This window comes from Sebastes fasciatus, chromosome 4 (genome assembly GCF_043250625.1).
Source record: "Sebastes fasciatus isolate fSebFas1 chromosome 4, fSebFas1.pri, whole genome shotgun sequence".
Classification (NCBI taxonomy): Eukaryota; Metazoa; Chordata; class Actinopteri; order Perciformes; family Sebastidae; genus Sebastes; species Sebastes fasciatus.
In genome coordinates this window covers 18,626,925-18,653,780 of record NC_133798.1, presented here as the reverse complement: position 1 = coordinate 18,653,780, position 26,856 = coordinate 18,626,925, and the positions used below count along the sequence as shown (strand labels likewise).

Genomic DNA, 26,856 nt, shown 5'->3' with positions numbered 1-26,856 from the left:
CAAATCGCACTGAGCTGCATAACAACCTCCTCTGCCTCTCTGGTGACAGATGTGCGTAAAACGCGCTGCAAAATGTACATCTGGTTCACCGTTTTAGCCGGACTGGTTATCCTGTCCTTCTCCTTCCTCAGGACTTTTTCCCCTCACTTAGCAGACGAGTGCATCTACATCCTGAGGAGCCTTAAACTCGGTTTCAGGCTCTTCAAATACAAGAAAAGCAAGCCTTTCTACAGCGTCCTGGACTGCTTCTTGGATGCAGCCAAGAAGCATCCCAGTAAGGTCTTTGTGCACTTTGAAGGACGACAGTATACTTATGGCGAAATGGACAAACAGAGCAACAGGGTGGCCAGAGCTCTGCAGGATGAAGCCCAGCTGAAGGAGGGGGATCCGGTCGCCTTGTTTCTGGCCAACGAGCCCAGCTTCATGTGGACTTGGCTCGGTTTGGCCAAGCTGGGCTGTCCGGCTGCTCTGCTCAACTTCAACATCAGATCCAAGTCTCTGCTGCACTGTTTCTCCTGCTGTGGAGCCAAAGTGATCATCGCCTCTCAGGGTGAGATACACAAACATGTTGATGTGTCAGGGGCGCACAGAGAAAAACAAGGGGTCTCCAGCTCTCTGATCTTCAGGTTTCAGCCTCCATTAATCTGTAAAGCATGCACAGAAGCAGAAAGTCCAAAGTGCATTTAGGAGTTTTTTATTTTATTTTTTTATACTTTATTTTTTTCCTTTTTTCCAGGCTGTTTTCATAAATGCAATCCACTGTTTGTAATTACAACAGTCTATAAACCAACTTTTAAGTAGATGAGCTTTGCAGACAAACCCATCAAGTACACTTAGAGAAAACAACCTCAACATTAAAAACCAAGAAAATAAATAACAATAATAATAATGACAAAAAGAAAGAGTAGAGTTAAAAAAACAAAACAACAAAGCAAACAAAAAAAAATTAGGTATTTTAAGTATTTCCAAATTTTTTATCTGTTCAAAATGTATCTTAAAGGGACTGTTTGTAAGAATCAGAAATTGGTTATAACAGCGACACCTGTGGCCGTTAAGTCAACGAAAGTCAGCGTCCTGTTGCTCTCGCTCGCCCGTGTGCACACGCTACCTGAATGTGAGCAAAACAGTGAGGCGAAACACGTCAGCTAAAACCACAATATCACTCTTTATTTCACCTGCTTGGCAGTAATGTTAGCTGACCAAACGAAGGTCTCTCCATGAATCAATGCTGATCCTAGTGTTGGCTTTTCCTGCTTCAGCCTCCCGACCGCGGCCGAGGGAACAGGGGAGGCACCGTACATTATACTGATAATACTTCTGTGCTCTAACTTAAATAGGACTTTTAAAAAAGAACTTTTACCTGGTATTTTTACATTGTTTAGTGGTACAGAATACTTCTTTCACTAGCAGCTTTAGACGTGCATAAAACACAAAATTCTTGATGGATTTTTGTACTTCAATACATTTCTCCGACAGCTGTATTTACCTTGCAGGTAATGATTGTTTAGGCTCGCAGTGTTACGTTCAAAGCATCTGATAAGCTAAGAACATGATCTGTCGCTATCGGGGCTGGAGTGACCTGCCAAGGGGAGACCCCCTTGGCAGGTCACTCCATCCCTCTAACCCACTGTCTGTGTGTCTTTTAATGACCTCGTCAACGTCAGGTACAGAGCAAACAGCAGACTGCACATGGTAGTTTCTTTATTTTGTCTTGAGCCCCACAAACCAACTAGTCATACTGTTCTGTAGCACTATTCTGCCCTGTAGTTTGATTATAGCATATATGAGGAATACACACCATGTTAATACAATATAAACTACAATAATGAAGTGTTTAGAAACTTGATTTTGACACAGGGATTGATGTACACTCTGAGCTCTAGGAGTCATTATGAAGAACAGTCCAGTGGTTATGTTTTAAAGTACATTTTGAACAGATAAAAAATGTGCGATTAATTTGTGATTAATCGTGATTACTATGGATAATCATGCAATTCATTGCGATTAAATATTTTAATCGATTGACAGCCCTATTATTTTGTGTTTTAGGAAACCAGCATTTAAATCACAATGTTTTGATATGAAAGTTTCGTCACAGTATGATTATATGGAAAGACAACAACTGATAATATTGAGTTATTATCATCCGGTCCGAATCTCCACAGGATAAACCAAGACTTGTTTCATGTTGTCTTAGATAACACAACAGTTATCATAGTAGTTCAAATGTTTTATCTCACCTCTGTTCTGTTGATTCCAACCAAACAGAGCAGTGTGATTTTAAAGTAGTGAACATTTATAAGAATATAGACCAGAAAAGACATTTTTGCAAGGACAATTTAGGAGTCACATGAGGTCAGTATTACTAACAGCGTATTCAGCAAAAGTGATCAGGAACTAAAGTTTAATCAGTCTGTTTCCCAACACGGTTTAAGTCATTGTGCTGTTCATACAGTCCTGACTACTGAGTTCATTTGAGGCACTCTGAAAACTTGTATCTTTGCTCTCCCATTTATGTAGTAGAGTTTCACCCCAGAGAATTGCACACATTTAGTCCGAGCATGTGCTTGTGTCCTAGTGGGATGTGAGGTAACATGAACCCTACATGTGCTGCATTGCGCAACACAGCGCTCTGACATATTGTGTACAACTTGAATGGCTCTCTGTGTTTGCAGAGCTGCAGGACGCTGTGGAGGAGGTTTTACCGACGCTGAAAGCGCAAGGCATCAGTGTGTACCTCATGTCAGAGACCTGCAGTATCCAGGGCATCAACACTTTGTCTGACAAGATCTCCCAGGCCTCAGATCAGCCGCTGTCTCCGGACCTCAGAGCCAACATCAACGTCAGGAGCACTGCTTTGTACATCTACACGTCGGGCACCACAGGTACACCAGGAAACTCCTCTGAAACACCTAAACTAATGCAGTCTAATACAACAATAACTATAATGTTCCGTTTTGTTGAAACTGTTTAAAGGGACTGTTTGTAACTTTCAGAAATGCTTGTTAACAGCGACACATGTGGCTGTTAAGTCAACGAAGGTCAGCGTCGGGCTCGCACTTGTGCTCGCTCTAAATAGACATGAACGAGCATCGCTTAAAACAGTGAGGCGACACACGTCAGCTAAAACCACAATATAACTCTATATTTCACCTGCTTGGCAGTAATGTTAGCTGACCAGACGAAGGTCTCTCCATGAATCACTGCTGGTCCTAGTGTTGGCTTTTCCTGCTTCCGCCTCCGGGGCTGAAACAGGAAAAGCGGATCGGTGCCGGGGCTGAAGCAGGAAGAGAAACGTTATCGTCTCGATAACGTTTCTCGCTGCGGAGCCCCGTCGGAAAACCTCTGTTGGTCTGGAGGAGCTGCAGCATTTATTTCTGCACAAACGTCCACTGTACATTCACTAGATATTCTCAGATCTAAACTAACTTTTCTGCAGTGTGGAGTAAGCGTGCATGCACATGTAGAGGTGGAGCAAGACAGCGAGAACGCGCGCGGAGTGTGAGTGAAGGCAGGCAGGCAGACTCCGGCCACACGCGAGCGCGCATGGCATCCCGACCCGGTAGATTTATACGTGTAAAAAGTTGCAAAAAGTCCCTTTAAGAGCGGTTTTGATGTAAATAAATCGGGAGAAATACGAGAGAATTGTGACCCCGGGAGGAATCTGGGAGAGGGCAATGAAAAACAGGAGTCTTCCGGGAAAATTGGGAGGGTTGGCAAGAATGTATCTGCTCGTGTTGACTCCAGGGAAGTGAAGAAGAGTCGGGTTGTAACGTTTTATCCAGCATCCATGTAACGTAGGCTATAACATTAGTATATTTGCAGTCGATGAGCCACGGTCTGTCCGCTGCAGAAGTTAAGAAAAGTTCGGTTGTAATGTTATCCAGCGTTAGTTGGTTATATCCAGGATCCAGCAGCAGCGAACTGAGCCGCAGTTTGCCTGCTGTAGACGTCATGCTGGATTCAGTCTGCAGAGCCCTTAAGCCCCGCCCCCGCTGCTGCACAGTGGCTGTGTGCTTGTTTATTCAAAGTTTATTAATATCGAATGTGTTGCGTGTCCAAATTTTGACAAAGCACTCCATGGGGTCCCCAGCAACACACTCGCCAAGTGTGAAGTCGATCGGATGAGCGGTTCTTGAGATATGCGCAGGACACACATGCATACCCACAGACAGAGATTCCTCGCTTTATAGTTGGAACAAACAGATTCTCTGAATGGACAACAGAGAAGTGGCTCATACTGCAGGAGTGAGAGGTTTCCTTTCAAAACTGCATATACATAATACTAACTGTACCTGATGATGATTTATTATTTTTGGACCTTGGAAGGTTTGCCTAAAGCAGCCGTTGTCACCCAAGAGAGGATGTGGGCCGCCTCCTTCATCCAGGCGGCATGTGGAATCACATCAGAGGACATCTTCTACATCAACCTGCCTCTCTATCACAGTGCAGGCTTCCTCATCGGGATGGTCGGCGCCATGGAGAGAGGTAATATAAACCCTCTAACTCCTCAAAAGCATTCACACACCTGGTTTGGGCACTTAAGAAGGTGCTGTATACGTTTATACTGAGATAAAAGCTGTGTTATGTGATGTTTATTGCAGGTATGACCGTTATTCTGAAGAGAAAGTTCTCTGCCTCTCAGTTCTGGGACGACTGCAGGAAGTATAATGTGACAGTGATGCAGTACATTGGTGAAACAATGCGCTACCTCTGCAACACGCCCAGGGTAAAAGGAATCTCAACTTTCCGGTTGAATTAATAAAGTATTGTCCTGAATGAAGATATGAAGCTTTGCATGTATCTGCTTTGATTCTGAGTCAATCTCACTTTTTGTAGAAAGACAACGAGAAGAACCACAAAGTGAGAATCGCAATCGGCAACGGAGTTCGAACAGATATTTGGTCAGAGTTTCTGAATCGCTTCGGGGACATTAAAGTCAGAGAGTTGTACGCTGCCACAGAGGGAAACATCGGCTTCATCAATTACACGTCAAAGATCGGTGCAGTGGGGCGAGTCAATTTTGTCCACAAGGTAAGTAGCGGAACGTGTCCACTGTTTTTAGCCACGCTAGCAACGCTGCTTCAGTCCAGACTGAAATATCTCAATAAATATGTGATGAAATGTCATGGCATTTGGTACAGAGATTCTTGGTTTCCAGAGGATGAATCTTAATAACACTGGTAATCCCCTGACTTTTCCTTTAGCGCCACCATGACATTTTTCTCAAACAGAGTGTTTCAAACACTCCCGTATGAGGAAAATAAAGTGTTTTTTGAACATTAAAGCATGTAAACATGTTCTAGTAGAAACCCAAAATACAAGTATGCACCTGAAAATGAGCACGATATGTCCTCTTTAACATTTCCTCTAACGCCACCATCGGGTCATGATTTAAATTTGCACAAAACTTTGGTTTATGATCAAATACCCTCAAAATTAATGTCGGTTCCATCAGCCTCAGCTGTACTTTGTGTTTTGTGCTACCTAGCAAATGTATGCATGCTATCACACTAAACTACAGTAATATGGTAAACATTATACCTGCTGTCAGCATTTAGCTCAAAGCACCACTGTGTCTAAGTACAGTCTCACAGAGCTGCTAGCGTGGCTGTAGACTCTCCATCTGTTTAAACAAGCGAAGCGAAACTTCATCAACAGTAGGCTGTTCAATTATTCACAAACAATACACCTTTTAACTAATTAACTGTTTCTTTCCTCTGTCTAGTTTTTCTTCCCGTTCACTTTGATCAAGTTTGACACTGAGAAGGAGGAGCCCGTCAGGAACTCTGAGGGTCTGTGCATCGAGGCAGACGTAGGTGAGTCACTATTACAGGTGGAAACGTACATTTCTCTTTCTTTGACATGAGCAGCAGTACTTCATTTGTTGTCTTCAGTGATGAAACTATTAATCGATTAGTCGCGTGAAATAAAAGTACTTGACAACGATGTTGATAATAAGTTCATTGTTTGTCTTTTTATTAGGGCTGTCAATCGATCAAAATTTGTCAAGTATTTAATACTCTTATCAACATGGGAGTGGGCTAATATACTTGCTTTATGCAAATGTATGTATATATTTATTATTGGAAATCAATTAACAACACAAAACAATGATGAATATTGTCCAGAAACCCTCACAGGTACTGCATTTAGCATAAAAAATATACTCAAATCATAACATGGCAAACTGCAGCCCAACAGGCAACAACAGCTCTCAGCGTGTCAGTGTGTCAGTGTGCTGACTTGACTATGACTTGCCCCAAACTGCATGTTATTATCATAAAGTGGGCATCTCTGTAAAGAGGAGACTTGTGGGTACCCATAGAACCCATTTTCATTCACATATCTTGAGGTCAGAGATCAAGGGACCCCCTTGAAAATGGCCATGCCAGTTTTTCCTTGCCAAAATTTAGCGCAAGTTTGGAGCGTTATTTAACCTCCTTCGCGACAAGCTAGTATGACGTGGTTGGTACCGATGGATTCCTTAGGTTTTTCATATGATATCCGTATCTTCTGCTTTAAAACTGAGCCTGCTACAACCTCCGAAAGATCGAAGATGCGTTAATTCATTAAAGAAATTAGTGGCGTTAAAACAAATTTGCCTTAACATTTTTCATGCATCTTTTTTCAGGTGAGACGGGACTTTTGGTGGGAAGGGTTACTCAGAGGTCGCCCTTTGTTGGGTATGCTGGTAACCATCAGCAGACTGAGAAGAAAAGGCTTCGTGACGTGTTGAAGAAAGGCGACCTGTTCTTCAACAGTGGAGATTTGCTCCGGTTTGATCACATGAACTTTGTGTACTTTCAGGATCGAGTTGGTGATACTTTCAGGCAAGTAGTGACTCATTTTGTTTTGATCTGTTTTGTTGTTTTAATTCTCTCACAGGATACAGTAGGAGGTGTTTCAGCATGGATATATCAGATTTAGACATCTTAGTGTGGATATGCCCTAAATCTTTAGGGTTGATGGATTGTAGTTGTGTACAATTCAAAGTGTCAATTCATCTTATTGTTTTCACATTATAAAAGTCTGGCAGAATTGGGGAGTTACAGCTAAACGTCACATTTTCTGACTTTGCATGGCTCTCATTTATATGAGATCAGTTCTTTCCAAACACTAAGTCATTTGTGATAACATGTTGCACAAGTGTTTCTTATTTTAGTTCCTTGTTGTTGTTTCAGATGGAAAGGAGAAAATGTTGCCACATCGGAGGTTGCTGACATTCTCACAATGGCTGGTTGCATTTTGGAGGCAAATGTCTACGGTGTTAAAGTTGAAGGTAAGAACACCGATGTTGTCAGAAATAGTCATGTCGAAGTGTTAAGCCACATTTTAAAAATACTGTATTGTGTGCTTTTTAAATATATTCTATATGTATTCGATTGAATTGTCTGATAAGGTCACGAGGGGCGGATTGGCATGGCATCTGTCACTCTGAAAGAAGGAGAAGATTTTGACTGTTCGCACACCTACAAGCAGGTTGTCAACTACCTCCCAGCGTACGCAAGACCTCGGTTCATCAGGATTCAGGTAAAGAATAATGATAATTTGCATTGCACTTTTATCTTATTTCAAGCACCTGCAGCCTTGTGGCACTCGTGGACGGTTGAAAATGATCTATTGTAGTTTGGATCAGATTTACAGGTTTTACCAGGGTAGCAGGTGATTTACAGAGTTGTCTGCCCAGGGTGTTCCCTCTCGGCCAGCCTACAAGCTGCCCTACCTGTTTGGTGGAGGTTGGTGAGGCTGTATGCAGTGTGTGAGGAAAACTACAGACAGTACTCAGGGCTGAAAAAAGTCCCCCAACTCTTCTGCATTTTTGGGTAAAAATAAAATAATTCAGCTATTATTAATTTACAGATAATTCTCCCAAAGGGAGTCTGGAACTGATCATCAATCAAAGATAATGCAGTATAAGACAGGGCTCTTTGTAGTAAAGTTAGAAATAAGACATTATCTATTGAGTTTTAAAGTGAGTTGTTGACCTTGGAAATTATAAATTTAAACATTTCTTATATGACATAATAATATTGATAGAAAAGTATCAAGTCTCTATCAAGGAAATCATAGATGATTATTTGGTTAGTGCATCATAATACAGCAATTTATGTGGCTTTTTGGTATACTAACATTATAGAAAGCATGATAACCAATTTAAACATTGGTAGATTATATATGGGCGGCTACGGCTCAGAGGTAGAGCGGGTCGTCCACCAATCAGAAAGTCGGCGGTTCGATCCCTGGCTCCTCCTCCAGTCCACGTGTCGAAGTGTCCTTGAGCAAGATACTTAACTCCAAGTTGCTCCCGAAGGCTGTGTCATGGGTGTGTGAATGAGTATATACAAACATTAGATCCTGATGGGCAGGTTGGCACCTTGCATGGCAGCCTCTGTCATCAGTGAATGAATGTGTGTGTGTGAATGAGTGAATGCTGACATGTAGTGCAAAGCACTCTGAGTGGTTGGAAGACTAGAAAGGGGCTAAATAAATGCAAGTTTGCATTTACCATATACATTCATATAAATGACTGATTTATATTAATTGTATACTTAAAAAAAATATAGGTAACACTTTATATGAAGGTCATATTTATAATGCATTATAAGCATATTCATAAGACATGACGTATTATTATTATGCGTTAGATTAGTTCTCTATGTGTCTTAATAACTGACTAAAGTTATGATAGTCATAATGTGCTGTGTAACCCCATGAGGCAGATTCTTCTTTCAAACACTGTTGTGATTTCGGCGGTTAAAACATTATGAATGCTGAACTTATAATACATTATGTCAACCATTTATAATATTTTATAAACCTTGTTATAAGTTCTCATGTATGATTAGCATTATAGACATGACCTTATGAAGTGTTACTTTAAATTTGATCTAAGAACCTCTGACTTTACTGTGTCGCCCCACTTTTGAAACCAAATCTACGCCCATGTTGGTACCTTAACTCCGATATCTGCTGATACCAATTACAGATCCGATATGTGTGCTCTTCTTTTACCAAATTTAAAATCTGTACACCTCACTGCGTGGAACTGACTGGGATCATTTTCAGTAGCTTAACATGAGGTCAGGGACTTCTGTGGCGTTACAAATGGAGTCAGCTGCCAGCAAGTGTGAAGTGTGAATTTAACGGAAACGCTGAATTTGTAAGGACATGGATGAAGAAACAAATGTGGATCTGAAATCTGGCCGTTACCCAATCCGCTTTTTAAGATCGGTATCTGCGGTGCATCTCTAGAGTGTTGTTCCTCTGTTTGTTGCTGGTTTTCAAATGTAAGTTGGAGAAACCTACTTTTAAAATTAACAACATGTGTCTCGTAGCCCTGCCTGGAGATGACGGGGACTTTCAAGATGAAGAAAGTGAAGTTGGTGGAGGAGGGATTCAACCCAGCTGACATCAAAGACCGTTTATACTTTTTAGATCCTGAGAAGAAGCTGTACGTTCCCATGACAGAGGACATCTACAGAGCGATCTCTTCTAGGGAAATAAAACTCTAACACAGAAACTTTAAAGTAGTCAGTGTTGTACCAGACGACCCGTTTGTTTATAAAGATGTAACATCTCATTCATGGACCATTTTTAACAGTCAACTAATCTCAGGGACAGACTGACTTAGAAACATTACATCGTGTTTTAAACCTCTTGTCATCCTTTATCCTTGGGGTCAATTTGACAGCAGCAATTTAACGCACATATACGCACATCCCCTCTACGTTTGTCATCTCCATACATCCTTTTCGATTGCTTGAGCGTTATAAAGAGCACAAATGCTGATTTCATGTCTTGGACATGGCTGACAGCGTATCTGGTGAGACTTGGAAACCCTTTGATCACGTTAGCAGCACTAAGTCTACCCTGTCGTTCAAGTGGGGAGAGGGACCATAATAACGTTGCATTTTTTTGAAGGTAACGTGTCCACTCAGGAAGCAGAATCTTTCTCATTCTCATCAGAGGAGAATGACTCATAATCAGGGTCCTCCTCAACATTACCTCAGACACAATCTCCTCTAAGTCACTTTCACTGTCAAAAAGCTGCGACTAAACCTCATTGGCAGAAAATGGGACATATCAGGGGTTCTCACACTACTACAGGTACGGTTATGGTATGTTAGGGCCCTAAAGATTGAAAAACTGCATCCGATAGTGACCTCAATATCTGCAAAAACTGTTTCTTATATGTTTTATACAGCTAAAACAGCCAGGGGTCAAATTGACCCCAAAGAACACCAATGCGTGCAGGACATTGAAAACATATCATCATGTTAATTTTATGTATACCAAGATGTTCTCATTAAATTAGGAAACGCCATTAAAATGAAGCAAAAAAAAAAGATGTCAAGCTCTGATTTAGAGACATGAAACATTGAAATTGACCCCAAAGATAATAGGGGGGTTAAGAGAGGTTTTTTGTTAATTAACACAACTACCATGCATCTCTGCAGTTTTTATAAATGTATTCCATAAAACTGACATTATGTGATATACAGGTATGTCTTATACTGCCACTGTTGTACTTTTAATAATTAAACTCTGGTTGATTTTGTTCCCCCTGACTCTTAATTCATGATTAGCCAGATAAATTGTAGCATTTAAAATGTTTTATTTTAAGCCAAAATTGACTGTTTTTAGAGCTTTTTTTTTTTTTTTTTTTTGCATTAGACTGAAAAAAATCATTCAGGTCAGAGATTACACACATGTACTGTACATTAGCTTTGGATATTAAACTTTAAGCCCTACTCATGTCACATATTGGTACAATCTGTTTTGTGTTTAACTGTGAACCTTTGCACTGATGTTACATACAGCCAGTCTTTACTTTATCAGCTTGTGTGCACTAACATGACCTACTGTTAGACTACAGCTCTATCATGTAACAATAGTAAAGGAGTGTTTTATGGTCTTTTGGTTATTCTGCCCCTAAAAGTCCTCTGTTATCAATCGTAACCAAATCAATGGACAGAGCAACTTTCTGACTCTCATGGGGTGATTGACCAACACAACCTTTGACATAAATTGATACACAGACTTTGTCACAAGTTTAATTACGTAACAAACATTGCAAAAATATTGAAATCAGCTGGTTTCAGAAAGCAGAGAAAGTTAAGACATTTTGATGTCTTAAGTTGAACTTTAGTCTCCCCACTGACTTAAATGTGTTTTTCTTATCATTACTTCACTTGAAAGTTTGACTTTCACAACTAGGTTGGAAGCCAATTAGTCCAGTACAGTAGTGTGATGTGGAAATCATTAAAAAGTCAGTGGAGTAGGTCGAAAAAGGTCAAAAACTCATAAAAAGGCGGTATAGTAGTATAGTATGTTGAAAAGTCATAATATAGTATTACAAAAAAGTAAAACAGTCATTCTTAAAAAAAAAATAATAGTAAAGTATGTTGAAAAAAGTCATAGCATAGTATTGCTAAAAAGGTTTTTTCAACATACTATAGACATTTTTTTTGACATACTGTACTGTGACGTTTGTTGACAAACTATACTATGATTTTTTTTTAACTTTGTTGGAAATTCTATGCCAAGACTTTTTTTAAACTTCTTCAGACATACTATTGTATGACTTTTTTTTTTACATACTAAACTGACTTTTTTTTTAAACTTTCTTCGACATACAATGCAATGACTTTTTTTATTTTATTTTTTTAACTTTTTTCAATATAGTATGTTTTTTTTCGAAATACTGAGTGAGTCACATACTGTACTGTACTAGGACCTCTTTCGACATACTCTACTATGACTTTTTTAAAACCTTTTTGCAATATACTATAGTATGACTTTTTTCGACATACTATGGAATGACTTTTTTAAAAACTTTTTTGACATACTGTACTGTGACATTTATCGACATATCATACTATGAATTTTTTTTAATGTTGTTCGAAATACTATGCCATGACCTTTTTTAAACTTCTTTCGACATACTATATGTCTTTTTTTCGACATACTGTAATATGACCTTTTTTGTTAACTTTTTTTGTCAAACTTTCGACATACTATACTATGACTTTTTTTTTTTTTTTTTTCTTCTCGACATACTATACAATGCCTGTTACGGGTTCTGAGATTTTAAAGTGGTAATGACTTATTAGTGTGGTAGATGTCGAAATGTCTAAAAAAAATGTCCAGAAAAAAATAGTCCGAAAAATGTGTTAAAAACAAAAGTCTGAAAAAGGTTTGAAAAATGTTCGAAAAAAAAAAGTCTGAAAACAATGTCCAAAAAAAAAAAATCTGGAAAATGTGTGAAAAAACAATAGTCTGAAGGGTATCGGGGAAAAAAAGTCTGTAAAAAGTCTGAAAAATGGGTGGAAAAAAAAGTTTTAAGAATATCCGAAAAAAAGTAAAAAAAAGGATTGAAAAATGTTCCGAAAAAAAATAAATCTGAAAAAAATGTCCAAAAAAAAAATAGTCCAAAAAAAGTGTGTAAAACAAAAGTCTGAAAAAGGTTTGAAAATGTTCGAAAAAACAGTCTGAAAAAGATTTCCAAAAAAAATAAATCTGAAAAATGTGTGAAAAACAAAGTCTGAAGGATATCCGAAAAAAAAGTCCGTAAAAAGTCTGAAAAATGGAGATCACCTTGATTCAGACTTGGACTTGTATTTATACACCCTTTTTGTGACTGACAAACCATAGTGACAGTAAAAGTACAACAACCAACATTCTGTCAGTAGTTAAAGCTGAAGTGAGATTGGAGCAAATATGATTAAAAAGTTATTTTTATAAAACGGTCGCTACATCGTGACAGTAATACATGAAACAGGTAACCTGAAAAAAATCATGTGCCTCTGTGTCCTCTGGTGTCCTCCGGTGTCCTCCGGTGCTCCTAACGGCATCTGCAAGATTTCACATACCGGAGGTAAACAACCAATCAGAGCTGATCTGAGGTCTTCTGTCCAGCTGCTGTCTATGAGAGCCGGCTGTCACTCGCGAACTCTGACCAAACGGTCAAACTAGGCAGCGCTTATCAAATATGAATCAATATTATGTTATGTTAATGTCTATTTCTCGCCTAAAATGTTTTCAGAATCATCTTGTAGTGCACGGTTTAGCTGTAAAATGAGAAAGTTTATGACGCCCTCATTGTGAAATCTGGTGAAGGAACGCCAAGTTCCGGTCACATGACCGAAGCACAGCCAATAGGAACGCTCTCTCAATGAAATGACCTGTGATTGGTCAAAGTCTCCCATCACTGGCTAGATTTAAAGCCTGAAAACAGAGCCATGAGGAGGTGCAGAAGTCTAGTTTTCTCTCAGAACACTTGAATTACAATATGCTGAAAGGTTATTATGGGATTTTTGCCCAATTATGCCAAAAATATACTGCCTACTGCCACTTTAAATGACTCTTACCTGGATAATGCATAATTTCTCAAGTAATGAAACCATTTAACTTCACTATTAATAAATAGCCTACACCGTAAGACTGAAAATGATTTTATTCACTGACAGCTCTGCTTGTTTTTCCTCTCGTCTCGTTGGCTGCAGAGAGAAACACACAGCAGTGGTCCAGCAGGTAGAACAATAGTAGCATTATACCATGGGTAATACAGTATATACAGTACAGATGCAGTAGGAGGCATCCAGGCTGAATCTGTTCAGGTCGTATACAGTGGAAGGAATAATGGACTGGAGGTCCCCGACTATTTGTTTTAGTAGTTTTAAGACTATTTCTGATGTTTCAATGACGAAGTAGAAATCCGATGGCATCGTGTTGAGTCAAGGTTTTCTCCTTCGATGGTTCATGTGAAAAAATGTTTAAGTTGTGCAGGAAATTAATGTTTTCTTGTTGGAAAGGCTGAATTGATATAAACTTCTTTTCTCGGTTTAAGCGTTTATATTTTTCTGTATTTTGTCAGTTTCTTGGAACATTAATTAATTTTGCAATCTGAACTTTAGGATTTGGCCTCTTGAGAAATTTTTGGGTGAATTATGTTGCATTTACAAACTCAAAGCGCTGATGGACAGACAGTACTTTGTACTGAACCTGACATGTATTTGTAGAAGTACAAATTTAAGTTGGCTAAAAGCCTTTTCTATGAAGTGTTTATCCCTTGTCACACCACCACAATCTGTCATCTTCATCCACAAAACATTACTTTTCCCCGTTTACTTACAAAAACATCTCATTTACACCTTAAAGTCAAAGCAAATTACTTCCACTCAGTTAACTTATGCATTTCTAACATCACCAAAACAGACACTATTATGTCCTTTTTCCAGGAAACATTTATTTTCGATCAAGAGACAGGATCGCTTTCCATAGACAGGTCAGTTAAATATTAACAAATTTACAGTCATGAGGAATGTAATAAAAATCAAAAAAACAAAACAAAACTAACAATGCTCGCCTTAAAAAACCCCAACCCAGGGACCCCACCCAGGATAACATCGACCACGGTGGCGCTGGAACGAGACCCAAATCCGTCTCCAGCTCCATTGTTTCATGCTCTTCTATTCAGTGCTTCACAGTTCAATTCTGTGCGATTTTATCTATAAGAGAACAAAATTAAAGTTATGAAAAAACAGCCAGATGAACAAATACTCCAGCATCTGATTTCTTTAAATCCTTAAGATTAAGATTTAAAGTGTTCTCACCGTTTCGTCATCATCTTCGTCATCTACTACTTCCTCCTTATCTTCAGAGTCTTCCTCTGGCTCCTCCTCTGGCTCCTCCTCTGGCTCCTCCTCTGGCTCTTCTTCAATCTGTAGAATAGTTCATCATTTTTAACATAACACGCCCACAATATTCAACCATCACTGAACGGACATAAAATGACCCAACTGAACCTGAAGGAGGTAGAGATTCCTAAAATGTTTACAAAGACAGAAAATACTACAAAAAAAGGAAAGTGGAACCATTTCCAAAGCAGAAATAACGCTGTTTAAGTCAGAGATAAGAGTGTGTTCAAAACTGAACTGAAACTGAAACCTTTGCTATGCAAATGTTTCCAAAGTAGTACAGAAAGTGGCAGCTGGCATCGACTTGCCTTTTCGTCCAGGGGTACATTCATGCTGAGTCGAAGCATGCGCTCTATCCTGTCTCCGTAAGCCTTTGTGTCAGCCAGATGGTAGCCTGAGCGCAGCGTGGCCGTCTCAAACAGAACCACAGCCAGATCTGACGCAGTCTGGTCCTCGCCGTCAGTCTAAAAGGACATGAAAGAAAAGAAGTTTGATTTTATGAACTGACAATTGTGTCATTATGACACGTTCTGATAGCGGACATCAGCAGCCTGTGCCAACGGCGTCCCGGCGCTAAATCCAGCTCGTATTGCATTAGTAATAAGCAATATGACAACATGATTAACATAACACTATGTTTGTTTATAAACGGAGTAACAGAGCCACTAGTGTCTGTGTTCTAACAGAACAACTGTGTTACCATGTTTAGCCATGTTAGACGTGCAGCCACATTTAAAAATTGTTGAAAGACTATATTGCTTGATGTGAATGACCTACCGTCTCACATAGCCAGACCTATCTCCACAGCGCTAAAGGTCTGGCTTCACACATTATCATTCTGCTATAGGGGAAAAAAAGCTATTTTATAAAATGCCATAATATGACATCTAGTGGAGGGAATCACCAGAAGCCCCACGATACGATATTATCATGACACTTAAGTCTCAATACGAGTATTGTAATAAGATATATTGCGATTTATTCCTTTTTTCAACTGCAAATTATGTAGTTTGTCAACATCTGTTTTATCTAATAAGATACAGTTTTCATTCTGTTCATCTCAGTTTTCATTCATGATTCTTGAGGTCAGAGGTCAAGGGACCCCTTTGAAAACGGCCATGCCAGTTTCATTTGATACCAGTATATTTACACTAGTTTTAAGATTAAGCCCACTACAACCTCTGAAATACAGAATAGCGGCCGGGCCTGTTGGATTGTTAAGAGGTTAATAGTTTCTATGATAAAAGATGTCCGTGAATCGATACAATATTACCACACAAAATATCGAGATACTATGCTGTATCGCTTCCCCCCCCACCCCTAATGTCATCATTAAAATAGTACAAATATAGTGAAGTGACAGTAGTCAGACTTACATTGACTCTGTTAAGCATCTGCTTGATGAGAGGATGTTTGGGGTTGAGTTCTAATGTTTTCTTCTGGCTGGCATAATAGCTGGAGAAGAGAGAAGAGGGGAAATTATCATATGAGCTCAGTAAGCAGTCAGGCTCGCCACAACATGTTCCACATTTGCATTTTACAACCGTGATAATGAGCATCACTGAAAAGTACAAAATCATTACTCACTTTGTAGAAATGTCTTTTCCTGTCTGGTAAGCCTGTGCCTTCATGATCCTCTCCATGTTTCCGGACCAGCCGTACTGACTGGCAACCAGAGCGCAGGGTGAATTGGTTAGCCTCTGGGAGAGGATGGCCTTCTCAATCTGTGGGAAAGATAGCGTCGTATTAAATAATGCGACTTATGAACTAGACATAACTTAGCAGCTGGTGTTTATTTCTGAATTTTACAAAATAATTCTCTACCTTGTCCTTCAGGGCCTTGTCCTTCAGCCAAGTAGTGAGAGGTTCGTACTCCTTCTCCAGGGCCTCCCTCTTCTCCTTGGTCTTGTCACTCTCGTCAAATTTGACGCCCTCCTTTGCGACGTTCTGGAAACGTTTTGAGTCAAACTCGGGCAGTGCCTGGATGCAGTATTCATCCACCGGCTCTGTCAGGTAGATCACCTCGTAGCCCTTCTTCAGCAGCGTCTCCACAAAGGGAGAAGACTCAGCCTGCAGAGGGGAAATATGACAGATGATTAATGCCAGGCTATTACATTTGATTTTACGTGAAAAGCTTGGTTTATTTGATGCAAGTGTAATTTAAGGATACATTTTAACCCGACCAAACAATACAAATACATCGACTCACCTCCTTCCTACTGGTACCAGCCATGAAGTAGATCTTGTCCTGCTTCTCCTTCATGCGCGCCACATACTGGTCCAGGCTGGCCACGTCTGTTGCGCTGTTGGAGGTCTGGAAGCGCAGCAGTTTGGCCAGACGGGTTCTGTTGGAGTGATCCTCGATGACACCCAGCTTGATGTTGGTTCCAAACTCCTTCCAGAACTTTTCGTTGTAATGCTCCTCTGCAATCTTCTTGATCATGTCCAAAGTCTTACGCACCAGCTTCTTACGGATAACCTGAACAGAGAGGATATAAGCGTTACATTTTCTCGCACTTTCCCTTTACATTTAGTTTAACGGGTGGGTCCATTATTTTTATTTTTTTTTAGGTTTTATATATTTCTGTAGCTTTACAGTGTTGTTCCTTATGTATTCTCATTCAAGCATTCAAATTTTGGTCAAAGTATGTATGTTTTAGCGTCAAAATGCTATTTTCCCAAGCCCTTCTAAAAACTTTTTCCTACGTGATCTGACGCAGGTTTCTGCATGATGATGCTGCTACTTGTACAGTATATATACATTCTTATAGTCAGTGTATTAACGTTACATACAGTAAATTAGTTTGGAGAAGCAGACAGGAGTACCGGCACGGAAGCTAAGCAATGTACTGCTGTGTGGACGCCACAAAAGTCACACAATAACATAAACAAACTAACTGATCGATACAGCGGTCGACCAGCAACTCCCATGTTCTGTGAGGTAAAATGACTGTTTTTGTGAATGGACTCTGGCGGCTATGAAGACAGCGATATAACGGCTTCAGTTTCCTGTTGGAAAGGGCTGTCTGATGGCAAGGTAAGGCGGTGAAAATATTCTAAATATAGCGTACACTTAAACTGATATTCATTTTTTTTTCAGACAGCCCTTTCGGACAGGTTACTGAAGCCATTATATAGCTCCCCTCAAAGCCACCAGACTCCATTCACAAAATTTGTAATATTGTCTCACACTACAAGGAGTATACATACAACCCCACTTAAAAAAAACAAAAACTAACATTTATTTCCAAACTTAGTACAGCTAACTTTGACTCAGCTAGTGCTAGCGTTCACATTATTCATAACCTTATTGATTAGGTTACTTTGGTAACCTACATCACAGCTTTTTGCTGATGGCTGAATGGGCGTTTCAATTTGAAAAAAAAGAAGAAGAAAAAACTGAAAAAAGAACACAGATCGACCCGCCCTTTAATATTCATTATTCTTAACCTGTTCTTTAATTTATAAGTTTTACTTTGTTGTCTGTTCCCCTTTCTTCTTCCTGTGAAGCACTTTCTGACTTCTGTTTTGAAATGTGCTATACAATACGGTTCCTTTCCTGTTTGCTTATCAATAAGGTTTTTGCATCTAATTAAAAAGTCTTAAAAAGCCTTCATACCAGTCAGTAAAGACCACATAAAGTGATCTTTACAGATAAAATGAAAAACAGATCAAATGAAAAATAATTGGAATAATAATAATAATATAATTATATTAATAATTGAAACGATGGTGTTGTATTGATGTTAGATGTGAAACTCACCTTGAGCAGTTTGTGTTGCTGCAGTGTCTCTCTTGACACATTCAGGGGAAGGTCATCAGAGTCAACCTAGCAAAATAAATTTAAAATTTAAATCCCAGTGCAGATGCTATCTAGGCAAATACCAAAGAGCTCATATTGGCACATGACTCATGTAGAGTTAGAAATCACTCACCACTCCCTTGACGAAGTTCAGGTATTTGGGCATCATGTCGTTGAAGTCATCGGTGATGAAAACTCTCCTCACAAACAGCTGTTGCAGAAACATTCATTTAGAAACAGAGTTGAGGGAATTCCTGAATATTGTGCTATAAAAAGGACGATACAATCCCTTCAAATGGAAACGGAATACTGTTTGAGGAAAATACCTTGATGTAGTCGTTCTTCTTGGAGCCGTACTCGTCAAAGAGGCCGCGGGGAGCTGAAGTGGGCACAAACAGGATGGACCTGAAGGTAACCTCACCCTCAGCTGTGAAGTGGATGTGGGCAATAGGGTCGTCGGTGTCCTGTTTGAATTAATAAAATTAAACATGTTGAGCCTACAAGGAAGGAAGGCACACAATCTACATGGCTGTTTGACAAAGCGCTACTGCTCACTTACCTTAGAGAAGGTCTTGTAGAAAGCCTTGTACTCTTCCTCCTCAACGTCCTTAGCTGGTCTCTGCCAGATGGGCTTGATATCATTCATCAGTTCCCAGTCCCACACGGTCTTCTCAACCTACACAATAAAACATTTTCAAAAAAATATATGCCTATATATTAATACTAAGATACATTTGATAGTCCTTACAATACTAATATCGCCCACTGCTGTATGAACATCCTACCTTCTTTGTCTTTGGCTTCTCTTTGTCCTCCTCCTCTTCCTCTACCTCAGCCTCCTCTTCAGCAGCCTCCTTCTCTGGCTCCTCTGTTGCCTCAGCATCTTCCTCGATGGGCTCCTCAACGGTCTCAGTCTGGCATGTTGAGGGGAAAAAAAAAATTACATAACAGCCATTTGTTCATTTCCATATTTTGTCAGTTTGGTAATATAACTGTGCCGGTATCACGTCTGAGTCAAAGTGTAGGAGGAAATGTCTCAAGTAATCACCTTGCTGGCCCAAACGTAGATGGGGAAGTTGATGAACTGAGAGTATTTCCTGACGAGGTTCTTGATGGTCTCCAGCTCCAGATAGTCTGAGGCCTCCTCTTTCATGACCAGTCTGAGGTTAGAAAAGGATGGGGAGGATTTAATTTCAAAATCAATACTACTCTAACATTTGAGAGCAAAGTTGTAACAGGAAGTAAGAAGTAGCTAATATAGGTGATTTTGAGATGAATAAAAAACAAAATGTAAACCCACGTGATGGTGGTTCCTCTGCCCAGCGTGTCCCCACGGGGGTCCTCGATGACAGAGAACTGATTTGAGTCAGACTCCCAGATGTGCTGGGTGCCGTTGTTGTGTTTGGAGGTGACAATGACTTTGTCGGCAATGAGGAAAGAAGAGTAGAAACCCACACCGAACTGGCCAATCAGCTCTGAGGTTGACTGATCCCCGTCCTGCATCTCTGTCATCTGGTTGAGGAACTCGCTGGTGCCGGACTTGGCGATGGTGCCCAAGTTCTTCACCAGATCCTCTTTGGTCATTCCAATACCAGTGTCAGTGATGTGGAGCATGTTCCTCTCCTTATCAGACTGGGGATAATAGAGACAACACAGTTAAGTTACCAACAGAGAAAGAACTATTAACATTACCAAGAAAGACTTACAGCAAGTTATTCTTATGCATACTTTTATTTTGATGGTCAGCTCCTCATTGGCGTTCATGGCGTCCTCGTTGGTCAGAGACAACAAGCGGATCTTATCCAGAGCGTCTGAAGCATTGGAGATCAGCTCCCTGAGGAAGATCTGAAACAATAATCATTTCATCATTAGTTCAGCCTTTTCTGAAGTGGTCTGTAAAACATACCATCATAATGATGACAAAACAGTGAATACTGTTGGATGACAGAGACCGGCACCTGTGCCTTAATATATAACTTTCATTAATTCAGCGGCAGCGTGCAACTTTTCAATATTTAAAATACAGAGTGGCTGGAATATTTGTTCAAAACTGGATGCCATAAAATTTGGCAGGTGCCGGTTTTAATGTGCGCCTTGGTGGCATTTTTATTGATGTTAATGATTTTCATATTGAATTTGTTGTTCCGTACAAATTACATAGCTGTTTTGATTAGTTTCATAAACACTCTTATGAAGTACATCTGTGAAATCGAATGCAATCCAATACAACAGCTCAGCCATAAATTCTACCTTTATAACAATAATAAAGTTCAGTTTTGATTGACACTGTCAGATAGGTATTAATTTAACTATATGCTTATTATTGAGGTGGTAGTTTGCAGTGATGTTGTATATTATATTGAGAGATGTTTTCAATAATATGCCCACTCCATTTACAAACATGAGGGGGAAAGAATATTACAAATAGAAACACAATTCAATATACCACCAACTACGACCTCACTAATAAACATTGAATTAACACCTCTCTGATAGAAGTAAATCCACAGAAATCATCTTGCAAAACTGCTGATTGTACATTAAGATGCCATTTATTCCTGCTCACCTCCTTGTTCTTGTAGAGAGAGTTGATAATGAGCTTCATCATACGGTTGACTTCAGCCTGAAAAACGTGTTTTTCCGACTTTTCTCTGATTTCCTTGATCTGAGCTGCATTCAATCCATCCAGCTGGATAGCCTCCTCCTCTCTGGAGATAGACAGATGCATACAGGCACACACAGGTGAGATCAGGGACATGCACAACAACAAATCATAGCTGCCAATAAACAAAAGGCACATCTGTTCCCCCCTCTAGGGATCAATCAGTAAGCACACAAGCTTCCCTCATCTTAATGAGGGGCATGCAGTAGACGTTGCAAAGCTTTGTCACCACTACAATTGAAGGGTAACTATGAGCGTTTGTGTGCACAAGCTTGGCCATTTTGACCTTGTGCTGTTAACTCTAGGTTTAGTCAACCTTTCCTGACAAACACAGTTCACTCTCAACAGAAGATATTCAAAGTGACACCTACCTCTGCACCACCTCATCATCTGTTCTTGAGCCATCTCTGCTTTTACCAACGTCATCCTCTACTGTCCCATCAACGTCAAGTTCATCCTCTGCCTTTACAGCAGCTGCCAAGGGACAAAAGTCAATGGATTAAAAAAAAAAAAAAAAAACACACACATTACTCTCAGGTGTATATGGAGAAATATTCTGCATTTAAGATAATTTAGACTGAACTGCTCTGCAAAGACATTCAAAATCACTACATAAGAAAGGTGTATTGTTAAGTAAGCTGGCTTTTTCTTAGCTATAACAGTTTTACATGTATACACTAGCAATGATTTTAATGGGGTAATAAGAAAGGTGTAATGTTAAGTAGGCTGGCTTTTTACTTAGCTATAACATAGATTTACATGTATACGATAGCAATGATCTTAATGGGGTAACAAGTACGGTGTAATGTTAAGTAGGCTGGCTTTTTATTAACCATAACATAGATTTACATGTATACAATAGCAATGATCTTAATGGGGTAATGAGTAAGCCTACTGGTTGGCTATTTTTTAACCATAACATGGGTTTACATGTATATAATAGCAATGATTTTAATGGGGTAATGAGTAAGCCTACTGGCTGGCTATTTTTTAACCATAACATGGGTTTACATGTATAAATTAGCAACCATCTTAATGGGGTAATAGGTAAGGTGTAGGCTGACTTTTTCTTAGCCATAACATAGATTTACATGTATATAATAGCAATGATTTTAATGGGGTCATAAGTAAGCCTGCTGGCTGGCTTTTTACTTAGACAGAAGGTGGATTTACATGTATATAATAGCAAAGATCTTAATGGGGGTAATAGGTAAGATGTAATGTTAAGTAGGCAAGCTTTTTACTTAGCCATAACATAGATTTACATGTATACAATAGCAATGATTTTAATGGGGTCATAAGTAAGCCTACTGGCTGGCTTTTTCTTAGCCAGAATATGGATATACATGTATCCAATAGCAATGATTTTAATGGGGTAATGGGTAAGGTATAATGTTAAGTAGGCTGGCTTTTTCTTAGACATAACATAGATTTACATGTATATAATAGCAATGGTTTTAATGTTGTAATGTTAAGTAGGCTGGCTGTTTTCTTAGACATAGCAGAGATATACATGTATCCAATAGCAACGGTTTTAAAGGGGGATGTTAGCTAGCATCAAACAGCTTTAAAACAACGTTACATGGTTGTTTCTACTAGAAACTTCTGGAAAGCCAACACGGAATAACAGATACTAGAAATGTGAACACTGTTTATCATTCACAAAACGGACAAAATTAAGCTTTAAAACCACAAATCTATGAATGAGCAGAGGAGAAGCACCAAGTTAAAGCTAACAGCTAGCGTACTGAGCTAATGTGAGCTAAGCTAACATATTGGGTAATACAAAGTGAGACAGTAAAGTCTACTCACCACAGGCAAGGAGAGCGATAAGGACACCTATCACCCAAACTCGTTTCATGTTGAATGAATGAGGATCTTGAGCTCCTGAAACAAAAGCCTGGAGATCAGATAAGTGCTCACAGCAGCAGCACACTGACTGTCCTTAACAAGAGAGACCGAGTAGCCTCCTCTCTCCACCATAAGAGCCCACTCTATTCAACCCGTGACGACCGACCAATCATAGCGCACCACGCACAACCCTCGACCAATCACAGCACAGTCCTCGGTACGCGTTGACCAATCAGATTCCTCAACATAAGTCAATACCCGAAAATCGTGGCTGGACACCATTGGCCAGGAATGAATAATCAGCACATCACTTCCCTAAAATTTACCTCTCAGTATGGAATGAGAAGGGTAGTTTAACTTTGATTTTTCAGATTTTTCTTATGCAATGTTGCAGCCAAGTTACCCTGAAGCTGGGTGACATTTAAGATTTTGTTTTGATGGCTCTATTGTCACTGATTGCAGCATTATATCTGTACTTAGATCATCCTGTTGTGGAAGCATACACTGAAGGATTTATATCCTGCTCAGTACTGTAGGGGGAACATTTTCTCATAATTAACCATAATTGTTTTTTGTTTTATTAACAATATTAAAACAGACAGACAGACTAAAAATATTAATAATTAAATTATTATCAGTTTGGGAAAATAAATCTTAATAGGTAGTTTAACTTAGATTTTTCTTATGCATTGCCACAGCCAAGTGACCCTGAAGCTGGGTGACATTTAAGATTTTGTTTTGATGGCTCTATTGTCACTTATTGCAGCAATATATCTGTGTTCAGTTAGTCTAAACTGTATAATGCTTATCTCCTTATGTGTTTATATGGTATAGTATTTATTCTATTCCTTTCCTATAAAGGTGTGGATTCATTGTACTTAGATAATCCTGTTGTTGAAGCATACACTGAACGATTTATATCCTGCTCAGTATTGCAGGGGTAACATTTTCTCATAATTAACCATGATTGTTTTTTTAACAATATTTTTTATTGAATTTTACATATAAACATATATACATGTATACACATACAGACAGACTAACAATATTAATAATTACATTATACAATGAAATGTTTAGTCAGAATTTCAAAGAAAGAGAGACATGACATTTCATGTATTTCACATATCTAACAAAGAAAACAAAGAAAATAAAAGATAAGACAAAATAAATAAATACCTCAAAGAAGAAGAACAAAAAAACACACAAAAACACACAACAATTTCAACAACAGCACTCAGCAACACACAGCAGTTTCAATTTAACCATGATTGTTTTAATTTCTGTCAGAAATCAAATCTATTTTCATCTCTGATAGAAATAACAATTGATTAGAACGAGGCATCTCATAAGTGTGCCCTAAAAAGCCTAAATTAATAATAATAATAATAATAATAATAACCTTTGATGAATTATCTCATTATTATGACTTAGTATTTCATAATGTTGACTGAGTTATGAAATACTAAGTCACAATGTAGACTTTCTGAGTCAAACTTATGAGATAGTCAAAGGTTTGTCATAAATTTGGACTTAAGACAAAAGTGAGCTACTAAGTCAGAATAATGAGACACTTTGATCTTTAAAAATCAACGTATGCAATATTAAAACAACTAGAACTAGTCCTCTCATAAGTGTGTCCTAAAAAACTAAATTATGATTTAGTATCTCATAATTAAACATTATTGTATTAATTTCTGTCAGAAATAAAATCTATTTTCCTCTCTGCTAGAAATAAAAAATAGATTAGAATGAGGCATCTCATAAGTGTGCCCTAAAAAGCCTAAATTATGACCTAGCATCTCATAATTTTGATTTACCATGAGGAATGACAAAGTAGATAGTTATGGTAAAACAATATGAGATACATAAAGTATAAAGTTTAGTCACAATAATGAGAAAGTGAGTCAATATCTCGACTTAAGTCTAACTTTTGATTAATTTGACTGCTCAGTTTTGAGGATGATAATTCTGTTAGTTGTATTTATTTTGCCTTACTGTTTCCAAATTCATTCATCTTGTGAAGAAAAAAACACAGAATGACTTCACATTATCTGCACCACTGATGTTTGTCCACATGATGTCGCTGTTCAAGTGGTGAGTTGAAAATGCAGATATAACGTTTTTTTTTCTTCCCCTAAACACACCATCTAAACAATTTGTGAAAAACTGAGATTGTGTCATACTGGAATCAACAATGGTTTGATAAATAGTGTGTAACATTATCATACAAATATGCTGATTGAAATGCTGCTTGCTCAGCCTGTCTGATGGGTGTGTAACCGGTTGTGTGAGCATAAGATTTGGCTTGGTGTCAAAAAACCTCTTATAGTTAGTTATGGGTGTGGTGTGTGTGACCTTATGTACCTGTGTGTGTGACCTTATGTACATGTGTGTGTGTGTTAAATTACATTAAGTATGGTATGGAAGTCATTATAAAATACACTGAACACTACAACTGCATTTTACGTTTTCTGATGATATTACAGCCATACTCAGTTTACTGACAAAAGATTCAGACATTGCTTTATATAAGTTGGAGATAGAAGAGGTTGTGCAGTGGTGGGGGGGCACAACCTGATGTTAAACGTTAAAAAAACTAAAGAAATGGTCTTTGGTCCCAGGTCTGTTGGTGACCCCAGTCCAGTTATAATCAATGGGGAGAGAGTTGAGCAGGTAATAATATACAACCACTTTTTATCCAAGCAATATTTAATGTTATGGCCCCCTTGATGTAGGGCATCATGCAATATTCTTGGGTGGATGCATCTATGTGTGTTAATAAATGTTAATTGTGATTTGATTACACTGTAAACTTTTGTCCTGTAGATTAGCAGTAAATTACTGGCAGCAGGGTTGCCAGTAGTTTACAGTTAATTTACAGTAGTCCTACAGTAATCAACTTTACAATATGCTACTGTAAAAATACGATGTGCAGAATTACAGTACATGCTGTATTTTCTAGATTTAACAGTAGACTACTGGCAGCAGGGTTGCCAGTAGTCTACTGTTTTTCTTCTACAGTTGGCTTACTGTAAATTTAATTTGATTACTGTTATAATACAATGTACTAAAACACTGTATAGTGCTGTATTTTATTGAATGTAGTGGCAACAGGGTAGGCAATACAATATTGTTTTTCTACATTAGCAATGGAATTTAACCATAAGCCCAAATACAGTGGTCATTTTTGTAAATAGAGTGTATTACTGGCAGTACTGCCTTTTCTGAGACCTTGAATAGCAATTTTAATGTGATATCCTAAACAACATATATGGATGATTCTGTTAACTAAAATGCAGCAATAAAACATTCTATGGAAAAGAAGAGTCTTAGCAAGTATGAGATGACTTTTTTAAACCAACATTTATTTAAAAAGAAAATTACTTTGATGATATGAACAAATATAACAAACACGCATTCATCAAATGTCACAACACTAATCAAGTTTTTAATAAACTTGAGGGAATGATACATCTGCCACTGCGAGTATCGCTGCATTTTCAATACAAACTACACAATTAGTCAGTATGATTGAAAAATAAAATCAACCCCACAAACATAAGGAGAGAGATTTACTCCATCAAATTTGATTTTTTTTAAAAGTAAAAATTATGACATGTTAGGTCAATCTTTCAAATGTCCGAAAAAGTTAAATTTTTTTTATTATAATTATTTTTTTTAATCTATTTTTGGCTTCCATAAGTGACAAAATGTCTTAGAGAATCTTTCAGTCTTTTAATGCTAGAAAAAGTGAAAACCTGTACTTTACAGTAGCGCTATATAATGTGTCCTTTCCTGGATTATACATATTTAATACATGTATCTGGTAATCTATC

The 26,856-nt window shown here is 38.5% G+C and overlaps 2 protein-coding genes across 3 annotated transcripts; one reads left to right on the top strand and one right to left on the bottom strand.

Annotated features, from left to right (window-relative positions):
• LOC141766024 (long-chain fatty acid transport protein 2-like) lies at positions 1 to 10,563 on the top strand. Its single transcript, XM_074632455.1, has 10 exons — positions 1 to 550; positions 2,676 to 2,885; positions 4,330 to 4,488; positions 4,605 to 4,729; positions 4,840 to 5,034; positions 5,729 to 5,819; positions 6,635 to 6,833; positions 7,185 to 7,282; positions 7,403 to 7,533; positions 9,339 to 10,563. Exons 1-10 carry the CDS (start codon positions 73 to 75, stop codon positions 9,513 to 9,515), a joined length of 1,863 nt encoding a protein of 620 aa, XP_074488556.1. The 5' UTR covers positions 1 to 72; the 3' UTR covers positions 9,516 to 10,563.
• A 3,663-nt stretch (positions 10,564 to 14,226) lies between these two features.
• hsp90b1 (heat shock protein 90, beta (grp94), member 1) lies at positions 14,227 to 23,158 on the bottom strand. 2 transcript variants are annotated; one of them, XM_074632447.1, is made up of 18 exons: positions 22,979 to 23,158; positions 21,538 to 21,640; positions 21,071 to 21,212; positions 20,233 to 20,349; positions 19,805 to 20,136; positions 19,553 to 19,664; positions 19,290 to 19,418; positions 19,064 to 19,180; positions 18,831 to 18,968; positions 18,638 to 18,715; positions 18,466 to 18,531; positions 16,912 to 17,181; positions 16,527 to 16,772; positions 16,290 to 16,426; positions 16,079 to 16,157; positions 15,011 to 15,166; positions 14,619 to 14,726; positions 14,227 to 14,513 (listed from the first exon to the last, which is right to left on the bottom strand). In XM_074632447.1, the coding sequence occupies exons 1-18, from the start codon at positions 23,025 to 23,027 to the stop codon at positions 14,487 to 14,489; spliced, it is 2,406 nt and encodes an 801-aa protein (XP_074488548.1). In that variant the 5' UTR covers positions 23,028 to 23,158; the 3' UTR covers positions 14,227 to 14,486. The 2 variants fall into 2 exon arrangements, with proteins under 2 accessions (XP_074488548.1, XP_074488549.1); XM_074632448.1 differs by having other exon boundaries at positions 14,619 to 14,710; positions 15,007 to 15,166; positions 22,979 to 23,157.
• Positions 23,159 to 26,856: the final 3,698 nt, after the last annotated feature.

What these genes read in the sequence shown, in the direction of transcription:
- LOC141766024 (XM_074632455.1), top strand. Translation starts at nt 73, where the DNA reads ATGTACATCTGGTTCACCGTTTTAGCCGGACTGGTTATCCTGTCCTTC. An exon ending in AGTGATCATCGCCTCTCAGG is followed by an intron (nt 551 to 2,675) that starts GTGAGATACACA and finishes CTGTGTTTGCAG; the next exon opens with AGCTGCAGGACGCTGTGGAG. An exon ending in CTCGGTTCATCAGGATTCAG is followed by an intron (nt 7,534 to 9,338) that starts GTAAAGAATAAT and finishes TGTGTCTCGTAG; the next exon opens with CCCTGCCTGGAGATGACGGG.
- hsp90b1 (XM_074632447.1), bottom strand. Translation starts at nt 23,027, where the DNA reads ATGAAACGAGTTTGGGTGATAGGTGTCCTTATCGCTCTCCTTGCCTGT. An exon ending in GATGATGAGGTGGTGCAGAG is followed by an intron (nt 21,213 to 21,537) that starts GTAGGTGTCACT and finishes GTCTATCTCCAG; the next exon opens with AGAGGAGGAGGCTATCCAGC. An exon ending in ACAAGGCCCTGAAGGACAAG is followed by an intron (nt 16,427 to 16,526) that starts GTAGAGAATTAT and finishes TCTTTCCCACAG; the next exon opens with ATTGAGAAGGCCATCCTCTC.